The sequence below is a fragment of the Brassica napus genome, unplaced genomic scaffold (assembly GCF_020379485.1).
Source record: "Brassica napus cultivar Da-Ae unplaced genomic scaffold, Da-Ae ScsIHWf_22;HRSCAF=44, whole genome shotgun sequence".
Classification (NCBI taxonomy): Eukaryota; Viridiplantae; Streptophyta; class Magnoliopsida; order Brassicales; family Brassicaceae; genus Brassica; species Brassica napus.
In genome coordinates, this window is record NW_026015686.1 from 53,584 (window position 1) to 64,067 (window position 10,484).

The following is a 10,484-nucleotide window of genomic DNA, read 5'->3' on the forward strand; positions in this document are numbered from 1 at the left end:
TGGGGGAGGAGGGAGAGAGAGCAAAAGAAAAAATATAATAATCATAATTCTATTCCATGTTTCGTAAATAGAATATAATACAATAATATATTATTTTAACATTATAGAGAAAGAGGTAACAAGGCAAGCGGAGAGGAAAGGACATAAGGAGACAAATAGAAAAGAGAAGACAGGAAAATGAAAGAAAATGATATTGTATAATTATAATTATATTCTATACTCCCTCTGTTTTTAATTATAAGTAGTTTTACTTAAAAGCACAAATATTTAGAAAGTTGTTATCTAAAAAAATATATCATTTAATCAATTAATTCAACCAATTATAAAAAGCTTAATATTATTTTATTGGTCACACAATATCCAATAAATGAAAAAGGTGCATTGAAATATGTAAACTATTTATATTGTGAAACAAACTCTTTTTGCTAAAACTACCTACATTTAAAAACAGAGGGAGTATTTCAAAATAGAATAGAACATAATCTTAGTATAACTGTAAATATTCAATTTTATAAATATATATTAGTTTTACAAAATTCAAAACATTTCATATACAAAAAAAATCTATATTTTTTATAGATATATAAAAATTCCGAATTAGTTATTTTTAAACTTATAAAATTAATTAAAAAAGAAAGGTGAAAGTGAAGAAGGACAAAATAGTATATATTGTATAAATATCATAGCCTCTTAGATGTTATGGTTACATGCTTAATTTTGCCTTGTCTTATAGTTACGTCTCCCAATTTCCCAAATTTATTTCAAGACTGGTTGGTGGGCTGGGCGGGTGGCTATGTATGCAGCATGTCCTATATATCATCATTAATCTATTGGAACTGGGCTTAGTGATGACACGTGGCCGACGGTATAAAATTGTCGACATATAAATATAGTACATGAACAGTGTCCTATGATTGCTCAATGATATTTCTTTCTAGCAATAGTAACTCGTTAAAAGTTACTAACGCATTATAATGACCATTTCCAATTGTCAGAAATCAAAAAGTTTAATATTTTTTCGAAAAAAAATGTTTTGTAAAGTCATTTGTTTATAAAAAAATATTTATTATACATTTTCAATATATTCTACATAAATTAATAATAAATTATACTTTTTTTAAATGTAATTGTATTTACTAAATTACTACTGATCTAAAATTGTGGAAATGATTCATTATCAGATTTTCATATGTTTTAATATAAATAAATACAAAACATTTTTTTTTAGAAAGTACATATCTTTTAAACGCCTGAACTTTATTTCAACATGTCTGATAAAATTTAAGAAAAATTCAAATATACAATAGTTTCTCTTAATTTTATTAATCAGGCAATACGTTTCTATTAATTAAGCTTTCCGCCATAGGTGTATCTCGTCCTCTGTTTTTCTATTTAACAATTTTATTAGTTAGGCAATACATTTAAATATATAATTGTTTCTATTTAACAATCAAGATCATACATATATATGCTAATTGTAAATTTATCCATTTCAACTTGAAGTTATTGCTGAAAATTTTTATTTTATTTTTTTGTCAGCAGAAAAAGTTTTATTTAAAACTATGTTACATGGGATGCCATAGCCTACTGTTGTAGACCTGTACTCCATTATTATCTTGCAAATTAATAACTCTGTTAAATAGTTAGTTAACTATGGTTAAGTTTTAATAAAGGATTTAAGAAAACTTAATTGATTAATGAGAAAGAAAAACACAGAGGCGTTGTCGCTTTCCCTGCATCTCTCTGGGTTGTCTTTGTTTCCTGACATCTTAGATTCATCGTATGAAGTATACTCACTTTCAGAAAATAAAAGAAAAGAACTTTTATATCAACTTTCAATCTTGTTGACTAACGAACTTTCAGACAAAACATACGAGAGGAGTGATCAGTTTCACCAAAAAAGTTCCGCATTATTATTTATATTAGATCGTTGCAATCTTTGTCAGGTTATTTTATTTTGTTTCTCTTCATGTCTTCTTCTTCATCGTCTTGTGATTTGGTATACGACGTCTTCCCGAGCTTCAGAGGAGAAGATGTCCGTAAGTCATTCCTCAGCCATTTTCTCAAGGAGTTGGATCGAAAACTCATCAGTGCTTTCAAAGACAAGAAGATCGAGACAAGTGAATCACTTGATCCCGTCCTTAAGCAAGCCATTAAAAAATCAAGGATTGCGATCGTCATCTTCTCCCAAAACTACGTTTCTTCTAGCTGGTGCCTTAACGAGTTGTTGGAGATAGTGAAATGCCAGCAAGAGTTAAGTCAAATAGTTATACCGGTTTTTTATGATGTGGATCCTTGTCATGTCAGACATCAGACTAAAGAGTTTGGAGAGGTCTTTAAGAAGACTTGCCTGAGAAGAACAGATGACGAGATAAAACTATGGAAGAAAGCTTTGACCGATGTGGCAAATCTTGTCGGATATCATTCTCAAAACTGGTATGACTTTATCTTGGTTCATACTTGACATTTTTACTGTTCATTTCTTGTTTTTGTATTGATATTTTTTCATATTGTTAGGGAAAACGAAGCAACAATGATTGAAGTAATAGCCAATGATGTTTTGGGTAAATTGAATTTAACTCAGTCTAAGGATTTTGAGGACTTTGTTGGGATTGAAGAGCATATGGAAAAGATGAGTTCACTCTTGTGCTTGGAATCCAAGGAAGTGAAGATGATTGGGATATGGGGTCCTTCCGGAATTGGCAAGAGTATTATTGCAAGAGCACTAGAAGCTCGACTCTCTCGTCACTTCCATGGTAAAGTTTTCATCGACATGCGTTTCATATCCAAGAGTAAGGAATATTATCGCAAAGGTAACTCAGATGATATTAACATGAAGCTGCACTTGCAAGAAAACTTCCTTTCCAAGATATTAGATAAGGAAGGGGTAAAAGTAGATACCTTAAATGCCGTGAGAGAGAAGCTAAAGCGCCAAAAAGTACTTATTTTTTTCGATGATTTGGATGATCAAGTTGTGTTAGATGCGTTGGCGGGTGGAGATGAATGGTTTGGTCCTGGGAGTAGGATAATTGCAATTACAAAAGATATGCAGATACTAAGGGCCCATGGGATTACATGTGTTTACAAGGTTGAAACCCCATCTAAAGAAATAGCTCTTCAGATGTTATGTCGATCTGCTTTCAGACAAGATTCTCCGCCTGATGGGTTCATGGAGGTTGCGTCTGAAGTTGCAATGCGTGTAGGTTGTCTTCCGTTGGGACTTAACATTATAGGTTCGTCCTTACGGGAAAGGGACAAAACGCATTGGGTAAATATGTTGCCAGCTCTTCGGAAAGGTCTACACGGGAAAATTGAGGAAGCACTAAGCTTCAGCTACAAAGCATTAGAAAGAAAAGAATATCAAGCATTGTTTCGTCACGTCGCGTGTCTTTTTAACGGTGATGAAGTCAGTTACATCAAGTTGATGCTTGCAGATAGTGAGTTGAATGTTGACATGGGTCTTGAAGTTTTAGTTGATAAGTCCCTCATACGTGTGGTACCATCTTGGAATAATACGAACATCGTGGAGATGCACTGTTTAGTACAAGAAATGGGTAAAGAAATTGTTCGTGGACAATCTGACAAGCCTGGAGAACGAGAATTTCTAATGGATTCAAAGGATGTTTGCAATATTCTTAAAGATCGCACCGTAAGTTTTTCTCTTTCAATCTCTGCCTAGTGTGAATGAGATTAATTTTTTGCCTTTCTTAAGAGAATGATTCTTGTATTTTTCAGGGTACTGAAAAGCTTATAGGTATATCAATGGACCTAGATGAAATTGATAAGGTGAAGATACATGAAAAGGCTTTTAAAAGGATGAGTAATCTCCGTTTTCTAAAATTCTATAAAAGGTCATTGCAACCGAAGAAAGAAGTTAGATGGCAATCACCCAAAACACTCAATGATTTTCCGGATGAACTCAAGTTACTAAGTTGGCCAGGATATCCTATGGAATGCATGCCTTCTAATTTTTGTCCTGAATATTTGGTTGAACTCAATATGCCTAACAGCAAGCTTAAAAAGCTATGGAAAGAAGTTGAGGTTAGTGTCCATTAATTATTAGAACGTGGTTGATTAGAATTATAGCATTCCAATACATTGACATGGAATAAGTATGATATTACTACTTGCACGGTCCAGTTTATTTCTTTGTCTATTTTGGTGCAGGAGCTTACATACCTGAAGGATATGGATTTGTCAGGATCTAAAAGCCTGAAAAAGATTCCAGATCTTTCAACGGCGACCAATCTTGAGACATTGAATCTTCACGGTTGTTCAAGCTTGGTGGAGCTTCCTTCTTCCATTCAAAGTCTTAATAAACTGACGGATTTGAACATGTCTGGATGCACAAATCTGGAGACACTTCCAAATGGAGCCAACCTGAAATCTCTAGTTCGCCTCGTTCTCACTGGTTGCTCACAGTTGAAGGTTTTCCCAGATATTTCGAGTAAAATCGAATCCATCATTGCCAACAAGACAGCTTTTGAAAGTTTTCCTTCTAAATTGCGTCTTGAGAATCTTGTTGAACTTCGCATGGAGCACAGCATGAGTCGAAGGTTATGGGAGGGAGTTCAGGTATGACATAATTACTGAAACTTCTTAATTACAAGAAATTACAATGTATCAAAATATGTTCAAGTTTATATCTATAAAAGACTCAAAAGCTTATATATAAACAGTATAAACTCACCATGCATATAAGCTATTATCTCTGCTTCACAAAGATAAATATTTTGGAAAATTTATTTCAAAAATAGCCTTTTGTGTGTTTCTATAAATTGTTTTAGTATTTAATAATTATAAATAGTTATTTTAAGAGACCTATTAATTTTATTAAATATTTATCGATTTACAAATGAAAAATCCACCTTTGTGATACGGAGGACGGACATATTTGTTAGGACTTAATTCCAGATCTTTATTACTATCATTTTTTGTTGTCTTAATTCTTTTGTTTTGTTTGTTCAGCCTCTTACAAGCCTCACAAAGATAATGTTGTCCGGATCACAAAACCTGAAAGAAATCCCAGATCTTTCACTGGCAACAAGTCTAGAGACACTAAATCTCAATGGTTGCTCTAGTTTGGTGGAGCTAACTTGTTCATCAATTCAGAATCTTAATAAACTAACCACCTTGGAAATGACAGGATGCTCAAGTCTAGAGACTCTCCCAACTGGCATCAACTTGAAATCTCTCTACCGCCTCAACCTCAATGAATGCTCGCGGTTGAAGAGTTTCCCTGATATCTCAGATAACATCTCAACCCTCAATCTAAACCAAACAGCGATAGAAGAAGTTCCTCCATGGATCGAAAACTTCTCCAAACTTGAATCCTTGGAAATGTGGAAATGCAAAAATCTAGCGACTCTTCCAACTGGCATCAACCTAAAATCTCTCTATCGCCTCAATCTCAGTGGATGTCCACTGCTGAAAAGTTTTCCAGATATCTCAAGCAATATCTCCACTCTTTATCTTAACCAAACAGCCATTGAAGAAGTCCCTCCTTGGATCGATAACTTCTCTAGCCTTGAAGCCCTGGAAATGTGGGAATGCAGACAGCTAAGATGCATCTCACCAAACATCTTCAAGCTTGAAAACCTTGGCGAGATTTTCTTCTCGGACTGCGAGCATTTGGCTGAAGTTAGCTTGCTAGACTGTCCGCAGGAGGAAGCAGGAGACACCAGTAATACTTGCACTAAGTTGTCATTGATAAGTTTCACCAACTGCATAAATTTGAATCAAGAAAACTTCATTCAACAATCAGCTTCCAAGTATCTGATCTTACCAGGTGTTGAAGTGCCCCCTTACTTTACACACAGATCTGCTGGGAGCATCTTTAACATCCCTCTACATCATTCTTCTCTTTCTCAACAACCAGCCTTCAACTTCAAGGCTTGCGTCGTGGTTTCTGATGTCGATGCGATTTCTGAAGGAACAGAAACCGCCAACCATAATCTTTGCTTTATAGACATTGAGGTACATTGCCGGTTTAAAGACAGCCACGGGAACTACTCTGGGTCAACAGAGTCAATAGATTTCTCCTTACCTCAAGAGTATGATCATCTGATTATATTTGACTGTCCTTTCCGTCAAAACCAAGACAGCGGTGAATCGAATTGCGAACAAGTTGAGATAGAGTTTAGTCTTGTTAGTACAGGGCTCAGACTAATAGGATGTGGTTTAAAATGCCAATGACTGCATGTACCATCTTCTTGTTAGTACCTATTGGCCACTGTAACGTTTTTCATACATATATGGGGTTAAAAATCAAAGTTTAATTTTTTCAGAAAAAAATGAAAAAGGTATTGCATGATATTACTCTTTAGGGCAGCTCAAGAACCCTTTAACTTGCACCGTGAGGTACCATGTCCATCATCAATATATCCTCTATAAACTTCTATGAATAAATTTCTTCAAGTTATGAATCTATTAACAACGATTACCGTTGCTTCTTTCACACATTTTATTTTTTCAGAACAATAAGCTAAGAGATGTATTGTGTTTGAAAGTGGATTAAAATCCAGTTCTTCCGCGTTAACTTTCATTTATGCAATATGGTCTGTGAGCTGCCAACTTGACTCTTCAAAAAGTTGATCTTGGTGTCTCTGGCATCGATAAAACAGTACACGCACTTTCAAATTCAGCAATTTTGCGTCAGTTGGTTGTTAGCTCCACGTTGACAAACATGCTCCCTTTGTGAAGAATCAAACTCTGTCTTTACATAGTTGATGTGTTGTGTTTTTATCAGTTTTAAACTCGGTTTTTGACAAAGAATGATTGGATTTTTAAGGTATTTTGGTATTTTCAGCGCTTTTTGTTGTTCTTCTATACCTATTACAGGTTACAGGTTAGCTTACCGAAAAACGCATTTGGAAATGAATTTGGAGAAAAAAGGAAGAACAAGATCGAACTGAGCTAGAAACATGAACAGATCCATCGATCAGTGTCAAAAATCGATCGTAATTCAACTGCCGTCAGTTTGACAGGCCATTGACCGATCCTTTTAATAGGGGATTGATCGAGTTATGTCAAGGATCGATCAATCCATATATAAGAGATCGATCAATCGGTGACACAATTGAGCAACTTTCCATATTTGCAAATAAATTTGAAGACCTAAGAACCTAAAAACCCGAGTTTATTTTGTATCTTTCAACTAGTTATTGTTCTTGACAGCTAGAGAGCATACTGAGAGAGATTGTGAGAGATTTGTAACACTTCAGTCATTTTGTAGACTTTTGGAAGGATATTTCTTTCTACTATATTGGAGAAGTTTTTCTTATCTCTTTCTCATTTAATACCATTTTATTATGTTTTCTGTCGTTGGATTTTGTTGTTATTCATTGATCATGAGCGAGTAGTCTCTTAGTTGGGTTAAATTCTCATTACGGAATTTCTTGATGTATTTGAATTAAGAAACTGAAAATCAAACAAACAAAATTTATTTTATGGCTTTAGCTAATAACTTGTTTGCTATTCGACGTGGATTTAATTAGATAATTGGGTTAAAACCTAATCTATCAATAGTGGTAAGTATTAAGAAGACGTGGCATGTTATTGTTAACGATAGACGGTTATATATATAGCTTAAAAATGCATGCATCAACACCCATTGAAAACAATAAAGACAAATAAGTTGAAAGATATATACAAGTTAGTGGGAAACCCAAAAGAAACCCAACCTGCTCCCCCACCTGCTCAGGAGTATTTTTCATCCCACGTACACACATTTGACCAGTGGGAAATAAGAGAGATCGGTGACATCTCCAGTCAAATTATAAAGCTGATACACGGGTTGGAGAGAAGTAAAGTAGTCTCTATGTTAAGCTATCGACCCTTGACCAAAAATTATAAAAGCTGTCGACCCAAAATTCATATAATTCCTTTACTTTAAGATGAAAATTAATATTTTGAGATATTGACAGATTTTAGAAAATACTGGTTATGAATCCTCTAGTTTATATATATATATATAACTGAATTTAATATTTAAATAAGAAAAGTTATAGAGGTGAATTTTTTTTATAGAGTTGAATTTTGAAAAAGCGCAAAAACTACACTTCAAAATTTTAAACATTTACTCATTTAGTTTTGAAAGCATTTTCTAAAACTTATTTTTGGAAAAAATTCTAAAACATTTATCAGTTAGAAATCGAATGATTTGGAGAAAATTAGATTAGTTTTTTTTTTAACTGAAGCATGAGTTCGCATGATTAATGCCTTAATAATGTGTACTGGTTTTCAGACAGAAAAGTCAAAAGCCTATGAACCAACTCCTTTCTTGGTTTAAAACAAACGCGTAAGAAAACTATATTGAAAGCAAATATTCAACGGAGACAAAATTGAAAAAACTAGATAACTTAACAACTAAAAACATGGGATTAAATACTAATATGTTTAATAAACTAGAAAAAAGAGAATCTTGACTTTATCGACCATGAGAGGGTGTCATTTTACTATAATATGCAATCATTATCTCTTCATTCGAACATGTCATTATTCAAACGAAATCGGAAAAAGAGGAAATATGGAAACTGTTGCCGACGCATTCAAGGGACTGGCTGCCACGGTGAATTCACGGAAGCCGCAGGTGACTGTGAAGCAGTTCTCTGACGCATGCTCTCTCTTCTCGGGACTCTTTGGTATTCTTGATACGTCCTTCAAGTTTGCAAAGATGGACTACGTTGGCAAGGTATTTTTACTATTCTGTGGTTGCTGAGTACAGTTACCCTTATTTTCATCTGTATTGACTGCATCAAATTCTATCATTTTTGCATAAAAATTCAAACCCATATATAACGGTGTCTGAGCTCATTTGTGTATTAGTTGGTTTAGTTTTTTTTTTTGACGTTTAGTTGGTTTAGTTTTCCTACTCGGTTTTGGACAAATTATATAGGATCTAAATGAAATAGTAAATTTCTTTTTAAATAGGGGTTTTACAATGTCCATACTACTTATGTCTGGGTTTTACAATGTCCATACTACTTATGTCCCAAAATGTTAAAATCAGTTAAACAAATTTCTAATAATATTATCTTTATGATTCGGTATTACTATTTTTGAAATAGTTATTAATAAAACTTAAGGATCCAGATATCTAGACTAAAAAATCAAGATATCCGGATCCGGCTTTGACGGATCCAACATTTTACTATCCGGATCCGGATTCGGCTCAAATCTCGAATCGATTCCGGATTCGGCTCGAATTTCGGATCGAATCCGGATCTCGGATAAAAGTTTCAGGCCTACTGATATTACGTGTATACGCACACCAAATAACCTAATGTGCACACTACCACAATCGAATGTAGGATCGAATCCACAGAGACCAACGGTTACACTTTATCTTTATGGGATCAATACTTAGCTAAAACAATATGGGGGTTTTAAGATTTGAGGGTTTCGTGAGAAACAAGTAACAAGATTAATTAAAGTATTCAGATAACTAAAATGCTAGCCTAGGGTGGTTTGATCGGGTGTTAAACAAGTGTGAGCCAAACAATTATTCAAGTTCGATTAAAGACCAGTCTAGAACTCGGATCACTCAAGTAGAACAGCCCACTGTCGTGGAACTGCCCCCTATGCTGATCGATCTTGATACCTAAACTCTCGTTTGGATCAAGATGCGACAGCAAGCAATAGAGATCAGTCCGATATGTTCACAAAACAACCTAATATCTACTTTCGCTGATTAGGGATGCAATGCTCATTCAAGTTATGTCTAGCAACCTATAACACTTTTGATGAATAGATTAAACCTAGAATCAGGCACTAAGTGGTTAACTTGATGCAAGCCTTAAGAACAACAGTGAATGAAGACAATCGATTTATAACTTATTTATGTCAAGCTCACAGATCTAACATCCTAACACCCTAGACTAAGCAAGCTGACTACTCAGCCATGGAGCAAGAAAACACAGAGATAACAGATGAAGAAAACATGCTGAATCAATAAAATAAAAGAGATAGGGTTCAGGATTCTTCTCAAGAGTGTAGAGATCCTTCTCCCTTTACAATAAGCAAATCCAACAATGGAGTTTTTGGGTCTGGTTCCTCTCTGTAAACTAGCGTCCTATGATAAGGAAAATAGAAAAAGAAGATATATCCAAACCACAGGCGGCTGGGAGAGAAAATAGAGAGATTAGGGCAAATCCCGAAATAGGTTGTTTTTCCTTAAAAATCTCTGCCGCTGGAACACTCCCTCGTAAACAGTCACTCGGGTTGCTCTTTGCTATCCCAGAACAGTCATCAGACCTGTTCTGCGGACACTCACCAAATTGGCAGCCACTGTTTCTTCCTCTTTGTTCCAGCGGTTATCTCCCATCCAATGAACCACCAGACCTGAATGACCGAAAGGACTAGGACAGATCGATAAAGACTGAAAACCATTTAAAAGCTTATACAAGATGTATAAAACACCATATATCCATTCCCCCCAGACTTAGATCCTTGTTTGTCCTCAAACAATGTCAAGTATCAAAACA

At 34.7% G+C, this 10,484-nt stretch overlaps 2 protein-coding genes across 2 annotated transcripts; both read left to right on the forward strand.

Moving 5' to 3' along the window:
- The first annotated feature begins 675 nt into the window (after nucleotides 1-675).
- LOC125600589 (disease resistance protein RPS6-like) lies at nucleotides 676-3,679 on the forward strand. Its single transcript, XM_048773231.1, has 2 exons — nucleotides 676-2,436; nucleotides 2,518-3,679. The coding sequence occupies exons 1-2, from the start codon at nucleotides 1,970-1,972 to the stop codon at nucleotides 3,677-3,679; spliced, it is 1,629 nt and encodes a 542-aa protein (XP_048629188.1). The 5' UTR covers nucleotides 676-1,969.
- An 83-nt stretch (nucleotides 3,680-3,762) lies between these two features.
- Nucleotides 3,763-6,279, forward strand: LOC125600588 (protein SUPPRESSOR OF npr1-1, CONSTITUTIVE 1-like). The gene is made up of 3 exons (XM_048773230.1): nucleotides 3,763-4,041; nucleotides 4,168-4,575; nucleotides 4,969-6,279. Exons 1-3 carry the CDS (start codon nucleotides 3,763-3,765, stop codon nucleotides 6,193-6,195), a joined length of 1,914 nt encoding a protein of 637 aa, XP_048629187.1. The 3' UTR covers nucleotides 6,196-6,279.
- The last annotated feature ends 4,205 nt before the right edge of the window (nucleotides 6,280-10,484 follow it).

Coding starts and splice junctions, on each gene's coding strand:
- LOC125600589 (XM_048773231.1), top strand. CDS start 1,970: ATGTCTTCTTCTTCATCGTCTTGTGATTTGGTATACGACGTCTTCCCG. Junction 2,437..2,517: donor GGATATCATTCTCAAAACTG/GTATGACTTTAT, acceptor TCATATTGTTAG/GGAAAACGAAGCAACAATGA.
- LOC125600588 (XM_048773230.1), top strand. CDS start 3,763: ATGGACCTAGATGAAATTGATAAGGTGAAGATACATGAAAAGGCTTTT. Junction 4,042..4,167: donor AGCTATGGAAAGAAGTTGAG/GTTAGTGTCCAT, acceptor ATTTTGGTGCAG/GAGCTTACATACCTGAAGGA. Junction 4,576..4,968: donor GGTTATGGGAGGGAGTTCAG/GTATGACATAAT, acceptor TTGTTTGTTCAG/CCTCTTACAAGCCTCACAAA.